At 33.7% G+C, this 25962-nt stretch overlaps 1 protein-coding gene across 1 annotated transcript in view; it reads right to left on the bottom strand.

Moving 5' to 3' along the window:
- Positions 1-10759, bottom strand: part of LOC147074975 (angiotensin-converting enzyme-like) — a 31760-nt gene extending 21001 nt beyond the window's left edge. The window contains exon 1 of the mRNA XM_085943283.1: positions 10148-10759. Within this exon, the coding sequence (XP_085799409.1) occupies positions 10148-10759 (612 nt within the window). The remainder of the gene's footprint in view (positions 1-10147) is intronic.
- Between the last annotated feature and the right edge of the window lie 15203 nt (positions 10760-25962).

The raw sequence follows: 25962 nt of genomic DNA, 5'->3' as shown, positions 1-25962 counted from the left end.
GGAAATTTAATAAGCTTTAAAATTGTATATAATAATATTTTTGCTACGACCGACCGTTTTTGAGATATAAGTGAAAAACCAAAAAAAAAAACCGCAAAATTTTGCGGTTTTTTGCCCGCCAAAAGTTATGCCGAAGTCATCCGAATTGGCAAAATCGTTTTTTTCGTACTCATTATCATTATATACAAGTAGGGAAAAAGAATCTTCTACCCCACCTTTTGCAACCATAACGTATTCTTCGTTCTAATTTGACTGGAGTAATTGTGCATTATAGATTATTTGATGAAAATATTGCTTGGACTTCCATAGTTATTATTATTATTGTGTTTCATTTTTGAGCTCATTCCTGTTTTTCCAAGATCATCTTGAATCCCGGATGAACTCCGTAATATCCCTTAATTTTAGAGGCCATCGACCCGATTTTTCCAAGACAGCTTAGTTAGAATGAAATGTAGCACCTGAGAAAATTAGGAAAGAAAAATAAATCTGCAGACGAGGGAAATTACATTTGAGGGGGGAAACCCGCACGGTCGAGAGAAGTCCTGAAATGGATTCTAGATAGAAATCTGAAAAGCTGATCGTACTGGGGATTGGATTCTGTACACAATTATCATTTTGACTAAATCTAATAGCATTGATGATTGGTTTGATCTTTGCCGGAAAAGGTGAGGTATAAAAAATTCTCGAAACTTTTTTTATACCTACTTGTACCGGAATTATCTCAGAAATAAATGGCAACCCTAGTTCGTCCTTCTTTCTTCGGCATTTATGGCTTATTACTGATGCCACTCCCTAGAGAGTTCTCTCTATTTCTCTTGGGAATGACCTCTGCGACTAGTTCAAAATGTCGTATAGGTACCTGCAGCAAAGGAGAGGGAGAAACACACGGTGACTAGACATGTACACAATGCTGGCGACAAATTATGTATAGGTACTTTCTGAGTTAGATTATTGCGTTTCAAGAACATTCACGACTGTCCAAAAACTGCAGTGTGGTACGGGTAGGCAGCGGCCTGAACCTGGAAGCAACTCTCGTTATATTTCACAGATACTTTGTCCACCTCTTTTGATTATTCTTGTATAATCTTAGAACGTGTATTATTCTCATTGAATAATAACATTAACGTAATCAAATGGCATCCTAAATCGTTTCGTGATGTAACATGTACATAACGTGCATAAAGGCATTGTTGCACCGAACCATGAACGGTCCTTGACGACTTCCCGCGTTTTTCTAGATTTTCCCGCTAAAATTGAACCAATTTGAGGCAATTTTGTTGTTGCCTGAGGATGGCCTTGCCTCCGCTGACCGCTGTGTATCGCAAGATGACATCTTATACGTCTTATACGTTGCCATTGTTAAATAAAATAATCCGCCTTTGTGAATTATGATATTCATACCGTGTGGCGAAATTTTGAATGGGATCGTTTCCTGTAGATATGTACTGGCATCGTGTTTCCCGCGAAATGTTGTCACTCAAAATGGCGAAATCACTTAGTATTTAACTGACTCGGCTTAGATGGATTGACCGAGGGATAGTCGACGCGGAAGACGGTGTACCTGTTCGTGAAATTGACATTACAATGTACACAATTAATAGGTAGGCAAATTAACTCCACCCGACGTTCCAATTTTGTTGCTCATTGGGCAAATTCCGTTGGTATCGCGACTCTTGTATGCGTGTCGGGCCACATAAGGTGACGTTGGATTTCCGAACCCAACGAACACCAAAAGAAGGGTTACCGTCTGGACGTAACTGTTAAGAAGGTAGAATTCTCGAATGTGGATAAATATGAGATAAACATAAACACGTGGTAAATAAGATGTTTATTTTCAATAGTTTCATCTGTATCATAATAGGTAATTACATTAAAGTTTGTCACGTAAACAAAACACACATTTAATATTTTTTTTTTAGAATTATTAATAACCATGTCCTTGCTTTTTCGTACAAGGTGGTTTTGTTAGTAATTTTGAACAATCACAAACACCCAGGCTTTGAGAAAAACACATAAATGTTTTTGTCATGACATGTCATGTTTGTTAAGCCTTGTTATGCTCCACATCATACTTGGTTAACCACATATAATGTCAATAACCAATTATTAATAATTAATTAATTACCGATCGTGAAAATGTATTTGCATTTCAAAACGAGCCCACATGAGCCTCGCCGCGCTACCGAGCTTTACGCAGGGCCACTTCTAATAGGGCTAATAGGCACGGTGCCTAGACTTATGGACATTTTAGGGTCTGTAATAATATGTCAACTGAAGAAATAAATACATAAACAATATATCGAACTAATTGCGGACAGCGACTCTATAATTAATATTACCTAAGACCTACGATGGTCTTAAAAGGGATCTCATCTTGCGACATGTTGTAGTCCACTGTGAAGTTCAATTTAAGTAAATATGTTAAGTGGCGCCTAACGTGGGGCATCGAAGTACAAATACAACTGGGTAATCGGTACCTATTACCTAATTACTTGCCTTACTAATGATTTTATAATGACAAAAATGCATTCCATCAAGAAAAAATGGAAATCAAATTGAGATATTACCCGTTGAAAGAAGAAACTTTAGTAAACATCAGTGTATGTGAATTCATTATGTTTCATTTCGTGAAATGTTTCAATGACTTGTCATATTATTAGGTAGGTAGAAAATGAAGCCGATGTTTGGAATTGCGGTAAATTCGCTTGACATAACACACAGATGGAAAATTACATGTCTTTCCAGAACAGAAAGATGTCGCGATGATTTCAAACAATCAGTGACGTCCACAGTCCCCCCCTACTCCTATAATTATATATTTTTTTGCAATATATATAGGTATTATGTTTAAAAATGTATGCGGTTACTAGTTAGTAGGCAGTAAGTAGATATGTAGGCAAGTTTTTTTCTACCGCATCTGATTTCATTTACTATGCAAGCTTCGGAAATAGTAATTCGTTGTCCGCATTATTTGATGTTGTTCTTTTTTCAAATGTTTTCCAAAATTAGCCAATACTTTAGATAAGTATACCTAATTGCAACACGGATTTAAGTTAAAACAATGAGTCTAATAAATTTCAATAATTCATTTTGATTTTCTATACTTCCTGCTTCCGTTATTTTATTTTATTAAAATTATCGGTATAATACTTATGCAGATAGAAAAATGTCAGTAGTTTCGATTAATTGACTATGGTTTAATAAAAATTACTTAAATTTATGATTACGATTTCAATTATTTGATTAAATTTGTATGTAGGTATTATTATTATTAATGCCCGATGTGAGCCCCGCCCCGCCTTCTCCAACATTTTCCTCTGCTATCTTCCCTCCCTTGCTCTGAAACACTAGTTGGACACACTAATTCTGGAGGTCCAACCGCCTGGATCGGTTACGAGTAAATTGTACGTATGTAGTTAACCGTAGCACAATTATAATCGAAAACAGATGGCCGTAAAGCATTGAGATTTAAAAGTGACGCGCTGTTCGTAGAGCATTTCATCATGAAGTAAATTGTAGGTAGGTAGGTAGGTATATTAAAAACCCATTTAGATGCGACGTTTGTGTCCAGACAGTAATGTTCAAATTTTATTAGATTCAATAAAAACATTAACTTCATATTGATTGGTATCAAATATCTGATAATATGACACGAAACACACGAAACGATCGTATTTCAAAATTAGTTACTCCAATTTTCTTCTGTCTTTTCCTTATCATTTTTAAGTGTTTTATTTAAACATTAATTTGCTCCCAATGATATACGGCCATCTGTTTCCGATACAACAGTTCTCCCGGTGCGTTGTCGTATCTTTGATACGTCGATATGTTATCTTATCAATGCTTGACGAGAATAATATTCTAAAGTTGAACTCGACACTGTTTTCACTGTATTTTATATTTATATTCTTTCAATACTTATTCTAGTACATAAAAGTTGTTAAAATTTACCCCTATATTTAATACGCGGAATACGCCACTGCATTTTTAGCTCGTGTATGTATGATCCATTAAAATTACAAGCGGAGTGTAAAAAATCCCATTTGGTACGAAATACGTCATTTTATTTCTTATTGTTGTCTCTGGCCTAATAATCAAACAAGTTATTACTTACATCGAATTTTCAAAAAAAAATGTTCCCATTTAATTTATATTAAGATATTATATAGGTATAAAAGATGACACGACAGTGATATGGAATCTAGCAGAAGACATGCGGTTGCCATACACTGCACCTATAGAGTGTAGAGCCAGCGGCGATTTTCTTTGACGAAGATGACACAGTCGATTCGGCAGAATATTTAGGATTTGAATTGTGGTTATTATTTTATTTTTATCGCGGGTGTCTCATTCGTCGGGCCGACACGTACCTACAGCTAGCACTTAAAATATAAAATTTTACAAACCAGAGCGTTTGATAATTTTCGGAAAATATTGTAGTGTATTTAATTTTTGTGTCACGTAGGTACCACCTACCTTTGACGAATCAGTTTAATAACAGTATTTAAATCTCTGACATGCATATTATTTACTGACGATTATGGATGAAAAAATCCCATTTCTGAAAAACCCACCGTGAAAAATTGTCAAATAACAATATCAAGAGAAAACTCCAAAAATAAGAATGTTTGCTGAAAGTCGAAATTTAAATCACATTTATAGTAAATTTAGCAAAATAACACAAAAGCTCTTATTATTTTTACAAATAGTTTCGTATTTGATGCAATCGTTTTTTTTAAATCCACGCGACGGAGCGATAGTCTCGAGAATTCCGTGAACCGGAATCGTGCTCCGGTCGATTTCGAGCCCTGGACATGTCCTCAAACCCGCTAGTACCGTAGCGAACAGAGTTTAATAAAAATTACATAAGTGTAAATTCCACTGATTTACGCGTATTATTGTAGACTAAAATTTGAGTCAAACAGCCCAAGGCTTTTAGACTTTATGGGTTCCGATAAACAAGAGAGATTGGAAATCGGCGATATAGGAAAGAAGCATGTTTAAATGAACTGCAATATATACACATCAGCAACAACTTATGCATAAACAGAAGAACTGCGTAATAAGTAAACATGTTTTTATAGCTGTTTTCTTTTACTTATCGTTTACGGACTTTTGCGTAAATGAATAATTAGTAACAATCAAATTAGAGAAACCAATGAACGCTCTGTAAAAGGGGCGAAATTATTAATAATTATTGCAAGACGCACGTATTTAAAACTCGTCATCTTAAATCAAGCGTATTGTAATTTCCGCACTAATTTAATTCAGTGCTCGAAATGGAAAATTTCACGAACAGGAACGCTGTATAATTTTCCGAAACTAAGTACTTATGCTAATCCTTTCTTTACGTACGTACGTACTTTTGATATAAAAATGCAACAATAAACTTTAAACTTCTTACGTGGATCTATATTGGGCAGGTTGGTAAGGATTGTCAGCGCCGCAGGCGAAATAATCTTGTTTTAACAAAGTATACCGTCAAAAATTGTATTATTCTTTATTTTTACTTTATCTACCACTATAACCAGTGCATGATACCTCTACCACCACTCGTCACTGATTATAACTTACTGTCTCATTTGGGATAGATAAGTTTGTAATTAATTAGTCATAACAAACAACATATCCACATAAGTACCTTATAGATTCAAATTAAAAAAATATTTACGTACTTATAGAAAATTTTACAAATTCCATTTAAATACGAGCACAGAATATCAAACATCAAGAAATAGTATTAAAATAGTGTTTAAAAAATAAAGAAATAGTATTAGAAAAAACAGTAAGTGCCTACCTATACCAAGAATTTATAAAATAGCGTTCACATAAACTCGTTCTCACGCAGGTGGAATATACGATTATCCGAAGCGATTTGGTTGAACATAGTTATTTCCTGCCCAATTATCATTAGCAATTATTGCACCTTGGCAGAACAAACAACTTAGATTATCAAGAAAGTTATAAAATAATATACTTATAATAAAATCAATACTAAGTACCAATAATGGCAGAGTTCTCATTTGTACTGGGTAGATATAAGTTGGAAAAAGTACGTAGCCTAAATACCTAGCTCTCTTTTTAACTTTCAGAATACAGTATGTAAGCATACGTCTTGAGAAATCAATCGGATAAAACCATGGATAGTATCCACTATCCACACAGCTTTAAAGGATTCTCAAAGATTTATTTTGAACCTTCTCCACTATAAGGGGCATAAGGCCGTACCTACATCTAATAAAAGTTTCAAGTCATCCAAACAACGTAAACATAGCATTATTTGTAATTAAATTACCAATGGTGTGTCATTTTCATTTATATAAGATAAAACATGACGGAAGGTGAAACTCAGGTTGCTAAGCGCGATTCTTATAGAATAATATAAAATTGTCATTAATTAGTACCTACTATATTCAACATTATAAGGACTAATATTGTATTGTATGCATGTTATGTTACAATGGTGATGCTTTGGTTACAATTATTGTAATATACATCTACCACCGTATTTATTTAATAATCTATGACTAACACCACCTAAGATAATTAGATGTCCGCACTGGACACATAGGTACCTAATTTGTTAGTACCTACTTATTCTAAACGATTCAATCTATGTTGTTTGTCCTTCCCTACTCACATTATTATTGCCATGGAAATGATAATAGGTACCTACATACAATACAGATATTATGATAGTCGTACATTTTTATTAAAGGATATTCCTATATTTTTTTTAAACAAATTTACAAACAAAAATTAAGTAAAAGTTCTCTCCACACTACCTATGTATTATTTCTATTATTTTTAAAGTCACAAGCTACAATGCATGTAATAATAATTGTAATACAATATGAACGTCCCAAATAAATAAACTCTGCAGAAGGCTATTCAATATTTTCTGCCCAAACCATCAATGGCCCAAACACATTTTTGTAGAAAAAATCATTCATTATTCATTGTGAAAATTGGGGTTTACGACTTATCATAAATATTTTTTTAACACAAGTCAAGTTGTTGAGATGATAATAATTATTGAATCACAGAACAGATGTTGCCACTGTATTGTCCACCGGAAAGAATTCCTAATGTTTTAGCAGATTTACACGAAGTACCTACTACGTAATTAAGCCTTCATTATTTTTATAAATATCCACAAAATTATCAAATTGTGCGTGTGGCCAGAATTATCTTAAATCAGTTTGGATACCAGCGACAATAGTATATGTAATAATATAATTATGTAAAAATGGCGAATTTGTATCCCACAGGAAAGTACTTATTAAAAACGATAATTGTAAGGGTGATTATCCACTTAGTGTTACGAAGAAAAAGCGAATTTAACATAATAGACTTTTTAAAATATTATATTATAAAGCCTATTATAAGGAAAGTATTCATCCACAGGTAATTAATAAATAAATGTCAAAGGTTAAAAATTCTCCTCCTGTAATAGTATTTTGGTTAATTCGCCATTTTTACAATACACCGACGATATAAAGGTATTCGTATCGCCTGCTGAGAATTTTAACTAACTTTTAAAAGAAAAAATTGTTATTAAAAAATATGTTCAACACAAAGTTAAAATTAAAACACAAAACTTACCAGAAGCAACAAAATTCACTTACAAAAAAGTATACTCATCATGACCTATGGCAAATAAATGAATGAATGTAGTAGTTATATCACAAGATTTATTGTACTATAGTCGCAATTCAACAATAATGTAAATTACAAAACAAATGTAAACATCGTAAAAAGAGGGGTTTACGACACGTCATAAGCTTTTTTTAACAAAAGTTAATTGTTGAGATGAATACCATCTGTTGCCACTTAAATGGTTATTGGAGTGAATTCCTAATGTAATGTAATGTGGTTTTAGCAGATTTACACGAATTACCTACTACTTTATTATACCTTCATTATTTTTATAAATAACCACTCAATATCATTTTTTAAATGATCAAATTGTGTAGGTATGTGGCCAGCGTTACGTTACCTGCGACAAAATATTTTTCAATAGTTTCGGTTAACACGTTTCGCCTGATGACATTTTTGACCAACTTTTAGAACAATTTTTTATTAAAAAATCAAGTTAAACACACAGTTAAAATTAAAACACAAAACTTACTAGAATGTAGCAAAAAAACACCAAACTAATAATATAAACAATTTTGTTTAGAAACGTATTTATATCTTAAATAATACAAAATATTTTAAAAGGCAACTAATAGGAATATTATAGCGGATTGCACGAGTCAAATTATCAAACTTTTTTGTACTAATTTAACCATCGAAAACACAATTCATTCACCCGAAAATAAATGGCGAAGTAATAATTTTTGTCACTCCGAATAAAATAATATAATAAATTAGTAGGTAAGTAAATTAACAATGCGTAAGTCAAAGGCAAGATTGTATTGAGATTTGAAATGTTTCATCCTTTAGAAATTATTAAACAATGTATACTTTATTTTTTAAGAGTTTTCAAATAGTGTCAGCAAGGCACATTTTTTTGGGTAATAAAGTAATTTACGCTTGCAGCTGGTTGTTTCTTGTTATTTAGACAATGCATTTAGGCATGGACATATCGACACAAAATAAGAAGGTTGAAAGAAATTTAGGGATGTCATAATTTTTATTTTTAACCCTTGCACGCCCGGCATAACATAACTTCGTTAATGTTTAATTTTGAGAAAAACTTTAAAAGATACATTCATATATAATTATCTCAATCTAACGAACCGCAACGCAATTTTAAATGAATCCACGAGCCGGAACGGTATATTTTGGAATTCCACGAACCACAACGGCGCTCCGGTGCGTTCCTGTCCATTCCGAGCGCTGATTTAATTGTTGTCAATAAATTGGAATAAATTATAATAGGTAGGTACATTTATTTGAATCGTTTTTTTGCGACCCGGGTTTTGTTTTTTTTACTATCTTCTGGCATTATCCATAGTCTTCAGTTGTAAACGTACGACTGACATTATTATAATGTAGTTAGTTACTGTTTATTTTGATATAATTATTACAAGATCGTGAAAGTTATTTATTTCTCAGTAAAACCTAGCATTACACATATGCAGTGTTGTATATGATGTAAATCTCTTCTTGCTCGTGCACTCATGGCTGAGGATCGTGACCATATTTAAATTTCGCCATCCTTTGAGCGACCAAGACTTTCCATCCCTCTCGATCTTCCGCTTCTCTCAGGGCAGAATGGATGGTGCCCCCAGTCAGCTCTTTCACTTGGTCGCTCCATCGCGCAGACGCTCTTCCTCTGCTTCGCCTTCCCTGGAGGCTACCCAAAACTACCAGTCTCTCCAGGTTGTCCGGTCCGCGCCTGACAATATGTCCAAAAAACTGCAGAATTCTTCTCAGACATATCGTCGAGAGCCGTTCCTTTATATTCAGTCCCTGGATGATTGACCGGTTCGTCCTGTGCTCCGTCCAAGAAATGCGAAGCATTCTCTTGCCTTCAGGGTCCACGACTCGACTCCGTATAGGAATATCGAGAACACTAATGTTTGCACAAGCATCATTTTTGTGGCAATCGAAATTCCCCGATCCTTCCATATAGTGGTAAGGCGTGTCATCGCACTTTTTGCAATTTGTGTGCGCCTTCTTATTTCCGCTTCGCATCCGCCCTTTCCACTGATGGTCGATCCAAGATATACAAACACGTCGACTGTTTCGAGGTTTTGGAGTGTACTTGGTGTTGGTAGAAGGTTGGCCCGATCAACAACCATTAACTTGGTTTTATTCCTATTAATAAGGAGGCCGTATTTGCCTTCTGGTAGTCAATAAAGCATAACACCATAGGGGTATTAAACTCTCTGCATTTTTCAATTAGTTGTCTGATGTTCAGAATTTGCTCTCTAGTTCCCTTCCCCATAACAAAACCTGCTTGTTCCTTGGGTATTTGTCGGTCGATGAAATGCTTCAGACGCCTGCTGATTATATGTAATAAGATCTTACTTGCATGTGGAATAAGTGAGATTGTTCGATAGTTTTCACATTTACGTGAGGAACCTTTTTTGTGCAGGGGGATCAAAATTGACTCTGTCCAGTCCTTGGGCCATACACCACTTTTCCAGATCATGTTGCATAATTGATGTATGATTCTTTTTCCGTCATCATTGACCTTTTTTAATGCTTCTGCAGCTATGCCATCGCCACCTGGTGACTTGTGGGTTTTTAGTCTCTTTATCGCCTCTATCACTTCACTAAAAAGTATTTCAGGTTCTTGCTCATCGATACGTACGTCAACCACCTCATCATCCTCTTCTGTATCTCTGTATAGGGCTTCATAATATGTTTTCCACCTTGCTGTGACCCTATCCAACTCCATGAGTAGTGTGCCGTCGATGGCCCAGTTCATTTTCTTGAAATCTCCTGTGATTTCTTTCACTTTTTGGAAAAGATCGCGAGTTTCTACTCTGACAGCATGGGTTTCGATGTCTTCACACTTATTTCTCAGGAAAAGATTCTTGTCCCGCCGACAGAGTCGCTGAACAACTCTGTTTTGTTCAGAGTACCTTGCATGTTGTATAGAATTAAGTCCCTTATTTCTAAGATCGGCTCTTGTTTGTATGGCCTCCCATGTTTCATCAGATATCCAGATCTTGCGACGTTTCGGATGTTCCTTACTGTTATTGAGTTTCTGGACTTCCTCCATCGCGCATAAGGTGGCTTCCTTCAACTTATTCCATCTTGTTTCGACATTGTCGCTGGGGTCTACGTATAGTGATGCCATTTTACGATTCACCTCCTCGCTAAATTGTGATGTCGTAGTATCGTTAAATATAAACGGTCGATTATTCTCACATCGTTTAGCCTTTTTCAACTTTAGTCTCATATTGGCAACAAGAAGTTGGTGATCGCTACCGCAGTCTGCACCTGGGTAGGTTTGTACATTAAACACTGATGACCGCCATCTTTTATTTATTGTTATGAAATCAATCTGGTTTCTATAGCGATCACCAGGTGAGATCCATGTATATAATCTCCTAGGGTGATGTTGGAACCATGTATTCATGATTGCAAGATCATACTCTACGCAGTACTGTAAAAAATCTTCCCCTCTTGCGTTGCGATTGCCATGTCCAAATTTACCGATAAACTCTCTGAGATGATTGTCGTTCATGGTATTACCGACTTTGGCGTTCATATCTCCTTGAACAACGGTGATCTCTCTTTTGGGTATTTCTTGGATTGTGCTTCTTAGCTCCTTGAAAAATTCTTCGCTATCCTCGTCTGTTGATGCAGCTGTAGGCGCATATACTTGTATAATGTTCAGCAAACATGGCTGGGCGTTGAGCTTTATTGTTATTATCCTGTCACTGATCGAATTGTATGTGAATGTGAATTGTAACAATAAAAGCTACTCCGTTTCGACTTTCGTTTTGTCCTGAACAATATACCATGTTGCCAAGTCCAGTCTCGAAGTGTCCGGATCCTTTCCAATGTGTTGTAAATAAAATGTGATGTAAATAAGTACTTATTTTTTATACAATAAATATTGTTTATATTATACACAACCACGATGGCCACCCGGTTTAAGCGTTGGCGAGTCCCAGACTCGAATCCTGGGTCTAGCAAGTACAGCAAGGGACCTAATAGGTTGAACAAGTGGCTGACATCCATTTCTCGTAAAAACAAAATCTGTTAATACAAACCTCCACTATGTGGAGGGCCATATGATCCTATTAGGATCGGACATGGTCGAGATATATATATATATATATATAATTAGATTGTCATAAAAATAACATTGGGCATAAGTATCGGACTGCCCTGTTATTGGTACATTGACTTTCCAATAAATTTCAATTTCAATTCAAAATTCATCAGGTACAATCTGTAAAAAATATTAAATTTCAAAATTGGGGTGTCCTGAATGATAAAAATAATTTCATAAATAAGGGTAGGTCACTAAAGATAGCATTTTACTCAAATCTTCCCACATTTAAATGGAATCTAATGTCTATATTTTTTAATCTACGTAGAGGCGTAGAGGGTAATACAGAATGTGATGAAAATGTCATCTGTTTTATGGAAGATTTGGTGTTTTCCATATAGTCTATTCAATGAAAACTTGAACTATATACATGCTGCGTATCGGAAAGGGATTGGCGATTTTGAGACGTGGCATTAGTGGTGCATGTTCAGAACGCTCTTCATCTCACGGCGTACCAACAAACCTACCAATAAAAATACACTCTCAACCAATTCGAGGGATAGAGCAGAGCTGACGACCGTTCACATTAAAATATAAACGATCAAAGAGGTAGAAGGAAGAACTCGCAAGTTAGGTGAATTAAACCAAGAATATGAGAGGATAATAATGTATGTCAATACTACGCTGAGTCGAGTCTGGGAACAACTGGAGGGAAATATTGATCAATTATGAACCGTAAGTGAGGTCTACGATTCTCAGTAATGAAGCACTGACTAAAAGTAAAATTTTTAATCAATAAGATTATTACATACGTTATGTATTATTTTGAAATATACAATTTATATTATCTCTCTTATCTATTCAATACAGATGGCTATTATTTTGTTATAATCCTCATTTGCTCAATTTCATATTACAAAAGTAAAATACCGAAAAGTAGTGACTGAACACCCGCTTCCTCCACTCCCAGTGTTGCCATCTTTTTCTATGCTGATGTACAAAGGCGTAAAAATTATAATATTTCTGAAAATATATAGTACAGGAACATTTTTCGTCTTGAATCCTTTAAAATTATAGTATTTTAGTATATTTGGCGTAAAATTATAGTATTTTACATTTTTCGCAGAATTAAAATTATAGTATTGTACTGTAATTATAGTACGGTTGGCATCACTGTCCACTCCACAATGTGGTCTGCGAAAGACTAATAACCATTCCACAAAAAGTTCACCCGTGAAATGCTATATTAATTAATTAATTATACTTCATGTAAATTGACTTCGACTTTGATATGACTAATATTGAAAACGTGAGACCACAATAGGATGTGAAATAAATATTATGTATACGTAGGAAATACATAGTAACTAAAGATATGCATATGCTTAATACGTTATCGATTAGTACAGCGTTGTCCAACCTTTTACTCACGGATGATTTTTTGGCATGATCTTTATAATATATTCGTATCTTATGAATATGACAATTTAGATTTTCCGATACACAATACCGGTCTTTTAATGCCAAGTACCTAATTACAAGCAAATATGTGTCGTATGTATAGCTGGAAATGGAACCGGAACCAAACCCTGGAACCTTGAGAATCCTTTAATTATTTTAGAACTTCAAATCTTGAGAACCCCGAACCGGAATCTTTAAAAATTACAGGATTCCGGAGGTTCCATAATCATATAATTTTTAGTAACCATTTAATGATGGTATAACCAGTTATTTCATAAAATAGTGATTAATATGACATTATTATACATTCCAATATAAGTTTTACGATTTTTTTATTACTGTGCTTGAATTTATGCAAATTGTGATCCTGATTGATGTGTGCAGAATAGTTTAGGAAACGCTGGGTTAATGAACTAATTTTCACATAAGGTGAGATTTTTTCATTGACTACAATCCTATGTAGATCTTAGTCGTATATAGCTGTGTGGTAAAATTGTTGAGAAATTTATGTTCATCACTTGCTCGATTTATTACATGCTATGATCGAAACCAAACACACATCGTGGATTCGAATCCGCGACCAACAGCTTAAGAAGCTGAAACTCAGATGCTTGGACAAGTTAAGTTGGCTTATTATTGCTTCGGGTGTTGATATATTCCACCTACGTGAGAATGAGTTTAAGTGGACGTTGTTTTATATATTCTTAAAATAGGGTCTGCTTAACTCATCCGGTGTACTTCCTTGTACCTATCTAATTTATCTACTGATCTATCTCTTTTTTTATGTAATACTGTTTTATATATCTTTGTTTCTAAATGTCATGTTGTGAACGTCTTAAACTTATAATTTGTAATGTCCACAATACGTTAAAAAAACTAAATAAATTGAATTGAATTGAAATTGAATTGCGTTCAAAGTTGTGCAGTTTCATTTATTGATTTATTCTTTGTTCTCTACGTGGTCGTATTCCTTTCTGTTGACTCCGTCGAAAAGCACGCTAATGCTATAATAATTATTATATACGGTCACTACAGAGTTTTTATGAGTTTGAGTTTCTTTCGAATAGTTTGAAATCATGAAGTAAGCCGTTTGCGTCTTTAAAACGATTTTTGACTCATGGGTGCAAACTTTTGGTAAAGCACCGAACTATATAGAAGAACTTATTTTAAAATACTGTCTGAGAGATAGGTACTCTATGAGAATCTAGCGCGCATGTAAGATGTACAAACATAAAACAATCAACAAAACTGGTCTTTACGCGTGAAATGCGTACTTTCTTCAACATTACGTAGCGCAATAGCGCACTAATTATAATTATTTATCTCGTCTGAAACATGCAGAATAAAATAAATCTTTTAGTGAGAGTTAAAATATTATTTCGTTTAAGTTTGGAGCATTCTTCGTAGCTATAGCCAATCCCTTTCCTGTTTCCTGGTGCCAAAGACAAGTGAAGCGTGAAAAGGCGGTCATAGATATTTCATTTACTTTTCAAAGATGGTTTAAATAGGTAGGCAAGTAAGTCATTTAATTCGTGAATAGAATAACAGCTATTAACATTACTTTTTCTCATAACATGTGGATATATTATATTATAATATGAGGATTCTTAAATAGAAAACATTATTAATACAAATTAACGATTTCAAGAGCTGCCGATTTGTTTGGGTACATATTTACTTTTTATTACTAGGTATAAAAGGGATGCGAAAATATTTTATAGGTAAGTATTTTTTGTTTTTTGTTTAATTGTTCAGTTATAATATCGACTGTTAGTGACAAGATTTAGTTAGAATGTCATTCCGTTTCATTTTTAGTTTCAAATAATCTACAAATTCGTTAGGTACGTAGTACATACTTATTATATTATTTATTTACGGCTGCCGTAAATGAAACAAATACCTACACCAAAAAAGTTTAAATTTACTCAGACACCACACTACTGAGAATTAGAGGATTTCCATGAAACCTACTCTCAAACAGTGGTGATTTACCCACATGATGTCTGACTGTCACTGACAGGTTTGGAGGTACCGTTATAAAAAAAATTGTCTATGCGATAAACCGCCATTACAACATGACATAATAATAATTATGTTATCGGGATTATTTATGCTTCGATTATTGTTTAAACTAAGATTTCGATAGGTACGTATTTTATAATGAAGCGACAGCATTTTCTTCGTGGAAAACCGCTATTTGTACATTTTCGTACCGTCATTCGCCGCTCTTCGTAATGTACCGCTCCTAAGCAACGCATGATCTTCTTACCCCGGGACTTCCAACGTGGCGGAAAGGAAAGGTAAACGGTTGAAAATTAACAGCTGGGGCGACTAATTTTACTACCTATACATTAATTTTGAGTAGTTAGTATCCAACCAGAATCTAATATGACAATAATATATATGCATGACATAACAATAATATGCATACCTATTATGAACAAGAAATCATTATAACGTGTATGTATGTAACTACATTTTGATGTATGTACCTACTTACTAATTCATATTTCAAAACAGCCTACACAATGCAAGGATATGGTGTAATGCAATCACATGTTCCGTCGAAAATTATAATTGGTTAGATTTTTTGTTAACTTCACAATTAAATTAATCTATGTTGACGAAAACCAAGGCTTTAAAATTTGTATTATATGCTTGATGAGCATAACTATCTCTTCGTCTAGCCTTTTAATAACACCATCACGTACCTTTACGTCATAATAACAAACATAATAGAATAGAATAGCCCTTCTGCTTCATATCGAGCCAACCCCTAGGGGACTTTGGCTATAATCAGGGCGTTATTTGCATTTTCATCTGATACCAGTGGTGAGGGGTAGATGTAGGCTTTTAAGATTCGATATAAATAGTGCACACTAAACTTTGTCAGTCATACTTATTTGTTTTCATTGAACCAAGAATACAATTATTTGCAGATTGTGCTGGTTAGTTTGTAAAATTCAATTAAAGTCTGCCTAAACCAAAAGTTTAGCTATGCTATGGGCGATTCGACAAAATTAGTGCACACTTTTTCAGTCATACTTATTTGTTTTTGTTAAATTAAGAATACATAATATTACAGATTGATGCTTTTGGTTCTTTTTTAAAATTCATTAAGCCCCACCTAACCAAACTATAATCGAAAAAAATTCTTCTATCTATAAAATAATTAAAATTATGAATGGTGTAATGGTATAATTTTAGATATTTTATAGAAAAATGAATATTTTTGACTATTATCTACTATTGTTTGAATTAGGCAGGGTTTAATTGAATTTAAAAAAACTTACAAACATTATCAACACACTGTAGTCTGACAAAGTTTAGTACTTATGTCGGATCTTAACAGCCTACCTCCACCATTCGTCACTGTCTGATACCCGGTATAGTTCGATGGAACTGCACTCGTGCCGACCATGGAGGTTCTTAGGCTATGAAACGCGGCATCGCCCTCTGCAACGTTTACCGTTGATCTTTCTTTGGATGACAAGTTTGGGAAATGCTGAACTTTTGCCCTCTCATAATGTGGCCGAGGTAGGTACTGTAGTTTTCTGGTTTTGATTTGATACGCAGAACTTCACAGTCCTTTCTCATTCGATTGAGAATGTCAACATTGTTGTCACCCGGTTAGTCCAAAGAATTTTGAGGATGCTTCTATACAATCACAGCTAGAAAGCCACAAATTTCCCGGCTTAGCGTCCATATTACATACAATGAAAAAGGATTGAGAGAAAATAACAGCGACTAGCCAAATCTCACCTTAAAGTTCGGTCTCCTCGTTTTAACATTAACGTAACATTACAGTAAATCGTTGTTAAAAATAATTATATGTGACGTCATTTAAAGACAGTACATGAATGGGTAGGCAGGTCATGCGTTGCATAGTGCCGGCACATTATAAAAGGCGGCGAATGAAGAAATATTATAACTTTCGAAAGCAGCGGAGGTTTTTCATAAAACAGACGATGCGGTGCTTTGTTAGAAAGTATCGACATCTAAGTTTAAAAAATATTCTACGGATGAAAAATCCTGACAACATGAATATTGTTGTGATACAGATTGTAATAAATGTTGTTGTGGCAGTTTATCGCACAGTTAAAATTTTGTCATGGGTGTCTCCAAGCCTGTCACAGGCCTCCACGTACCTTAGACCACCACTGTTTGAGAGTAGGCTTAGAAGAAATACTTCAATATTCAGTAGATGATAATAATAGATGTAACTACATACGTAATTTTTAAAGAGTTTTGTTGCATTTTGTCAGTTTAAAGTCAGGAAAGGAAGTGGCATTTTAAGTTTGCTTTTCTTACGAAATGTTCAAACTTTCATGAGAAGGCATGTACGTAAATATAAGATTTTTTGTGCATTTCTGTGTTTAAGATAGTCTAAAAAATAATAAAATGCATCGATCAGTATTTGCCTAACAAACTTACAGACGATTTGAAATTAATAATAATAAGAGGGGACAGCATTCTAATTAATCTGCTTAAGGGCGATACTTTGCCTAACGACGTCACGAGGCAGTATATGTAAAAGATCAGCTGTACAATATGAAACAATATAAAACACATACCTGTTGATAATAATCCTGGCTTCTTCCCATTTTCACGTGTAGTAGAACTAAAAGACTCCACCAAATCATTGTCATAAAATAATGTCCTCTTTTTATTGGTTTTAACATCGCCACGTTATTTTTCCAAAATTTATCCAAATAATATAAAATTCATTGAAAGATTATCAAATGCAGTTTTTATTTTGTTTTAGTTGATATTATTATTATTATTATTTATAAGTAGCTTCCCACAGATAATTAATTTAAATTTATGTATTGTTTTAGCACACTGCCATAAATTATTGCGTTGCGTAAAAAATGCAGCAATAGTGTTAACTGTGTTAATTATTAGCAAGTTCCAAATTTGAAATTGACACTAAAACAGGTTGCTGCAGAATTTGGCAAAATATTATGACGTTTCTTCGAATGTGTATTGCCGAATTAGACGCTTAAATATGCGGTATCAAGCGAGAGTTTTGTTGTGGATATTTTCGAAATAAATAAAGCAGCCTAGTACCGTTTGTACACATAAACAGTAAGGCACACAACTGAATTTGTTCTATGACAGAAGTACGCCAAGAAATGGATGGGCTGGATCATCCTTGCATGACCATTTAAGTGAGGGGGAGTACGTCTTATGGTTTATTTAACCCAAGCGTGCGATATGTATAATAATATACTACGATGCATTATTAATAATATAACACAATAAGAAAATCGATAGCTGTACTGTATTATATTACAGTGACGTTTCGTGCTGGCAGGCAGGCCATGCGTTGCTTAGAGGGGGAGGCAAATTAAGAAATGAATATGTACTATCATAACAACTTTTGAACGCAGTGACGGTTTCCACTTAAGCGGACGATGCGGCCGCTTCGTTTAAAAGTAGGTATCGACATCTTAACTTTAAAATGGGGGCTCCAAAATTGTCAGTGCCTCAGATCTCCACGTACCTAAAACCATCGCTGTTTGAGAGTAGATTTCGTAAAAATACTCCAATCCTCAGTAGATGATATTATCTAGATACCTACCTACTGACGTATTTTTTAAAGATTTTTGTTGCATTTGTCAGTTTAGGGGCGGACGTGCTCAGCGTGGGTCAAAATGGAGCTTTTTTTCTATTTTCAAAGCATGATCCTGGACATACCTTAAACGTTGTTGATAATCTATTTGTATAATTTTGAAGCCTTATTATCCTTTATATTTATTTTAAACATTTGATGACTGCATAAAGTATTTTTATTACATAAAATAGTATTCTTTTAAACCTCGCGCTCTAATGTTTTAGAATATAGTCATATTTCGGTACATAACTGTGCAGTGGTGTTAAGATTTTTTACATTTATTAATTTTTAAACGCATTTATAAAACCATTAGTATAATTTATGACGAGATGATTTTAGTAAAATATTTACGATAAAAAGATATATTGATAATCTCTGTGATCCCAAATTTGACAAGAATTAGGCATTTTATTATTCAAAAAAAAGGCAAGATTAACACATTTGAAGATAATTCTAAAGATACTAATTATAAGCTATGTCTTTGACTATTCAAGTGTGATAAACATCCTACGAATAATGATTGCTTTATAATAATTATTGACTTAAGAATAAGGTAGGTAGTGATTTTTTGAAATACGCCACTTCTTTTGGCATTCCCCAGTGATTAAGCTACAACATACGGCCGTAGCCATAAATTGACAAACTATAATTGAGGTAGGGAGTAAATGATGTTAACGCGCGTGTTTGAACATGTACCGTTTAAAAAAAATCGGTTAGATACATGTTCAAACACGATATATGACTATAATTCTAAAACATTAGAGCGAGAGATTTAAAAGAATACTATTTTATGTAATAAAAATACTTTTTATGTAATAAAAAAAGATTTTTTTTTCGGTTAGGTACATGTTCAAACACGCGCGTTAACATGATCTTACTCCCTACTTCAATTTTAGTTTGTCAATTTATGGCTACGGCCGTATGTTGTAGCTTAACCACTGGGGGATGACAATAGAAATGGCGTATTTCAAAAAAACACTACCTTATTCTTAGGTCAATAATTATTATAAAGCAATCATTATTCGTAGGATGTTTATCACACTTGAATAGTCAAAGACATAGCTTATAATGAGTATCTTTAGAATTATCTTCAAATGTGTTAATCTTGCCGATTTTTTGAATAATAAAATACCTAATTCTTGTCAAATTTGAGATCACAGAGATTATCAATATAATTTTTTATCGTAAATATTTTACTAAAATTATCGCATCATGAAATATATTAATGGTTTTATAAATGCGTTTAAAAAATAATAAATGTAAAAAATCTTAACACCACTGCACAGTTATGTACCGAAATATGACTATATTCTAAAGCATTAGAGCGAGTGGTTTAAAGAATACTATTTTATGTAATAAAAATACTTTATGCACTCATCAAATGTTTAAAATAAATATAAAGGATAATAAGGCTTCAAAATTATATAAATAGATTATCTACAACGTTAAAGGTATGTCCAGGATCATGCTTTGAAAATAGAACAAAAGCCCCATTTTGACCTACGCTGAGCATGTACCCCCTTAAGATAATAAAATAGGTATGTGCACGTAATAATTTTTCATACAATTTGAGACTACATTTTAACCTACCTCAACCTGCAATAATGTTTGTTATTATTATTATTAAAAAACGGGTTCGCATAGTTGTGGACCGAAACAAGAGACAGTGCGAGGGGCAGAGAGCGAGCGATAGCGCTTCTTCTTGGTCGTTCCCTCGTGGCTGAAGATCGTGACAACCCTGAAATTCACTCATATTCTGAGCGACCAGTACTCTCCATCTCTCTATTTTCCTTCCATATCCATAAACCACCAGTCTCTCCAGCTTATCCGTTACACACCGAAAGGAGCGATACAACAGGCTTGATGTAAGTAAAATCGACAATAGCAACCATAATAATAACAAGATAAAAAGAACTTTTTATATACAACATTTTTAAATTGTCTGTTGAATTATTATGCTTAATATGCTCAAACTTGTACTTGATATGAAGCAAATAAAAAACAAACAAATATAGAATACTGAAATGTCATTTGGATTTCCATAGTAACGCACGTATATATTAATAATTTAGTTGCTAGGACCACCCCCTTAGCAACCAATAATAGTCTTTTACCCTTTACGGATTTTTCTGAAATAACTTTCCATACAAAACAGAATTAACTGAAAATGAATTCAATTCTGCGTAAAGATGGCTAGAAGTATTAAAAGAACGTTTCAAATGTCTAGCTAGTCGGGAAGTTAGTTAAAAATCGATTGCAAGATTTGTACTGGACAAACAACTATCGGACAAACAAGAATACGAGCTAATAAAAACCTTGTAGTTAAACGTTAGAGGAAATCGCATCTACGCATATTCACCGTTAAATGGTTCTAAGTATATAGAACATTATTAAATTTAGAATTCGTATGATTAGTCACAAAGGCATCATTTAACATGTTTTTAAAATATGAACATATTTCATACAAATAATTTTGAATTCGATACCATATGCTATTTATTTTAATTTTATCCGCTTAAGCACCCATTTATGTATTCTCCCAAATGACTACAATTTTATAAGTACCTAATCTTTCCAACACAGTTTAACACTGTGGGATCCGCATTAATAAAATAAACAATATATTCTATTTAACTTTTTTAAATGCTAGCTTTGAATGGGTTAAGTTGAAATGTGTATAAAGAAGAATGTTTAGCCACCGTGAAAGGTCTTATATTTCAATTTAATGTGTTATTTTTACGAATATATGTAGGTAGGTAGGTACTTATATATTATATCGTCGTATGATTGTTTACTTTTGGTAGGTAATTAATAACAAATTATCTAGGTAGGTACTTATCTTACATAATACCCCGGTCTTAGTGCGATTGGACCCAATCAGCGCTCGGAATGGAAAAGTTTACTAACCGGAGCACTCGGCAATTTGCTAAAATCGAATTGTATGTGTATTTTATAAAAAGAAGTGTGTTAGATTTTTTTATATAGCCTATCTAGCGCAGACGGTCAAATATTTTTTTCCACGAGACGGAGCGATAATTTTACCGATTTCACTTACCGGAACGGCACTCCGGTGCGCTCCGATCCATTTCGAGCCCTGGACCCAATCAGACTCCCTCCCTGGGCAACTTCAATAGATTCCAATAGATTACACAAACGAGGGCAAACAAATATGATTACACGAATAAATAGAAGCAATTGATATTTTACAACGATTTTCTCAGCTCGCATTCTTATTTGTCAGGTGGTTCTTTGTCCGGTACAAAGCTTGCAATCGATTTTTAACTAACTTCCCGACATTTGAAACTTTTAGAATATATCAGAACACGATGCCAATGCATTTTTTAATACTTTTAGCCATCTTTAAGTAGAATTGAATTCATTTTCAGTTAATTCTGTTTTGTATGAAAAGTTATTTCGACACCACTATTGGTTGCTAGGAGTCTCGGGTCCTAGCAACTAAATTATTAATATATACGTGCGTTACTATGGAAATCAATATGACATGTCAAGTACAATTTTTTTTTGATCGTTTAAGCTAGTCAAGTCAAGTTTATATGGTTGTACAGAAAATTTAAAAACGTTGTACATAAAGAGTTATTTTTATCTTGTAATTATTTCGGTATGAATCTATTCTTTTGTCTGTTGCTTTCACTTAAAAGGCTAGGTTTAAAATTTGAATAATAACGAATAAGTTGTCGATAGAAAGACAAATTAATTAATAATAATAATTTAATTTTACCGGAACCAAGCCTATTCGATTTTTCTGAGGGTGCCTAACCATCAAAAACAGAGGGTTCTAAACCTTCTGCTTTGCATTACTTAGTAAATTAGTAAATACCACACCTACGTTTGTACGTTGATGCCAACTTTGTTAGGAATTATGTAGGTAGGACCTGCATTGCATTCAAATAAAAATATAATAAATACATCGGATCTAATCTAAGCATCACCACCTTGTGTTAGAATTAGACCGTACCCGGAAAAATTCACGTATGCAGTTGACCGTATTACAGTTCATGTTGTATCGAAAACTGATGGCCATATAGCATTCAGTGCAAATTCATGTCGAAAGAATGCAAGGGAAATACAGAAGAAAATATGTAAGAACTGAGGTAAGGTAAGTAGGTACATAAGAAATACAATCATATCGTATCTATACATTTATATAAAACTCTGAATGCTTCAAAACTAGATTAGCTAATAGGTGCTCGTAAGTACCTATCTATTAAATATCTGATAATAATGACATCGTTATTATCGGGTCTAGAACGATTCGGCGCCGGGACAACTGGGCGCTTCGCAATCGAATGAAATTCGAAAATAAATAGACATTCGTGTATTATAGGTACCTACTTTTAATATATATATTTAATACCTATATTATTATATTATTGTGCAAAATTATGTTCAAGTTCTAAAGAGAAGATAGTTAATATATGTATTTTCAAATGAAGCGTCAGGCATAACAATTATTCTCAATCCGCAATAAAAAAAATTAAGAGCAAAATCAAAACAACCAAGTAGTAGATATAAACTTATTAAACTTCCTCGTCTATTTTCTGTATCGAATCGTAACAAACGTTAATTTTTTATTTCATTGATGAACGTTATTTCATTCGACAGTGCGTCGTCCACTTGTCCTGGCGTCCAGTTGTCCCAGTATCATATTATCAGATATTTTATAGAAATCAATATATTAATGTTATTGTTGAACATTTGAAATTAGAACATTGCATTCTACAATTATGCGTACAATTTACATGTACATAATCTATTTTACGGGCCGCACAAAATTGTGTTTTTGCTAATTGCTTTTCAAATGCAAATTAACACGTTAATTACAAAATTAATTAAAAGGGCCCGTAAGCATTGTGTTAGAGAGTAGACAAGTGCACCATGATTAATCAAATCTAACTAATGAATAATATTCTTGACTATCAGTACCGGGTTCGCTGAGCTAGCACAATCATAAAGGCCTTTGTTTCGTGAATCAATCTGTCATTAGAAATTCAGTGAGATGGGTTTTCTTATTATGTTTTTAGTTTCTATGCGTTAATTGTTATTATGTTATCAGTTCAGAAATAGTTCGTGCATTAAAAGTTTCTATTTTGTATTTTATTTTACTCGTTTCGATGCAAAATATATGGTGACATTTTGCGCGAAATCGTATACAGCCAGTGGCGTAGTCAATCGACAGGCTCGGCAATATCTCATTATTTTTTTTTTCAATATTTTTGTGGATTCATTGAAAGAAAAAATCGCACCCGTACAACGAATTGTAGGTATTTGTTAACTTTTGAAAGCCGCATTGAGAGATATAAACAATTTGCATAAAATATTACAAGCATAAAAAATAGAATATTTAGATGAACAATACCGTAAATTCACAAATAATAGTAAGTACGTACTTGAGAAATAAAAAAAAACTGTATCATAATCTTTTCTTTATTAACCAATTCAATCATAAGGTATGTAGGTGGGTACTAAATTCATTCTTGAATTGCTGTCGAATGTTATAAACTTATTTGGTCCAAACCTTTTTTAACGACCAAGAATTCTGGGGCGTGTCAGAGTTAGGATGACCGTACATCTGTTTGATTAAATTTTGTTCGACTGTCCTGACAAAGGTAATCGGGTTAAGTTATTGAATCCATATTCCTGATATATAAATGAAAATATTTTATTAAAATTCTAGATATGCGGGTATTGCAAGTTCTGTAAAGTCTATCGTTCTAACCGTAACAAACGTCTATTTTTTTTTTTATTTCATTGATGAACGTTATTTCATTCGACAGTGCGTCGTCCACTTGTCCTGGCGTCCAGTTGTCCCAGTATCATATTATCAGCTGATATTTGATAGAAATCAATATAATAATGTTATTGTTGAACATTTGAAATTAGAACATTGCATTCTACAATTATGCGTACAATTTACAAGTACATTTACAAAACCGTCAGTTTCAACTGTTAAAATCTATTGATTATTTTTCATGAAACAGATTTTTATTTTAAAAAAGGGCAACACAATCTTTTACCATACTAACATAATAATTATTTAAAACAACCAATCTTATTTTAAAAATATATATTTCCATGTTCCATATTTGAAAATAAAACTTGTAATAGGTAGGTAACACGAAAACCTCCGTTCTATAAAAATGTTAGGTAGCTACTGATCCGTTTTGTATAATAAATTATAAGATATTGGTTATCAACAGAGATGCCAGATGAAAATGTCTCTTATTCACATTATCCAAATCTGGCCACAATAGTGAGCCTGCTCTCAGATCAAAACTCGCCTCGCCTGCAACGTGTCGAATACGTCGATGTGACGTCATAGTTATTCACAAAACACACGTTGCCAAATGGAGCTCCGCAGATTGGTGGAATGCGATTTTTTAGTTTGAAAAAACATCTACATGTTGTTGCATGGTTCTCAGGCTGCGATTCGAAGACGCCAGGGCGCATACGAACACCTTCGAATTAGTCATTCCTATCCGGCTCACCGATCGTCGCATCCAAATATCTATACGTAGATGTGCGCGGTCTTCGTATGCAACACCGGATCGACGTTCTTGTAAGGTTTGATTTATGGGTTTGCGGTAGACGAGGCGAGTTCAGATGTGAGATCCGGCTTAAGCTATTAAGCAAATACCTAAGTAGACTATAATAAATAGTCTAAAAAGTCATGTTTTCTTATAAATTTCTTCCATATGAGCACAATACATAAGTCGTGTACATACATATCTTTTTAATGTATTTGTTCGGTACCTAGTTACTACCTACCTACATTTTTTTTATTTTGTTTAATTATATACTTATATCGATAGTTTGCGCTTTCTCCTTAAAAACTACGATTAAAAAAATATTTCTATAGGTAGGTGTCAATATGCCTTTTGCGATTTTAAAATTTTGTATTGCACCTTCCATAGCAAAAAGACTGTAGACATTTGCGTACATATCTACAACCTATTCCAAAATATCTCGAATGTGATGGTAGAAGCTTATTTAACTTTTATTGATATTACCTACATTCATCTCAAATTTAATAAAAAAAAATATTCGACGGTAAATCCCGCCACCATTGGCCATAGACAACAAACGAGCGAACGGATTCCGAGTCCGCGGACCATGACGTCGCTCTCGTCTCCCGGCGACATCCTCGGAAGAAGTTGAACAAATGACAGTGCTTCTGTCACAC

The sequence above is a fragment of the Rhyacophila brunnea genome, unplaced genomic scaffold (genome assembly GCF_057557595.1).
Source record: "Rhyacophila brunnea isolate RB1 unplaced genomic scaffold, BYU_Rbru_1.0 scaffold_15, whole genome shotgun sequence".
Lineage (NCBI taxonomy): Eukaryota > Metazoa > Arthropoda > Insecta > Trichoptera > Rhyacophilidae > Rhyacophila > Rhyacophila brunnea.
Note: the sequence above shows the minus strand (reverse complement) of the source record. Positions and strands in the feature narration are given on the sequence as shown.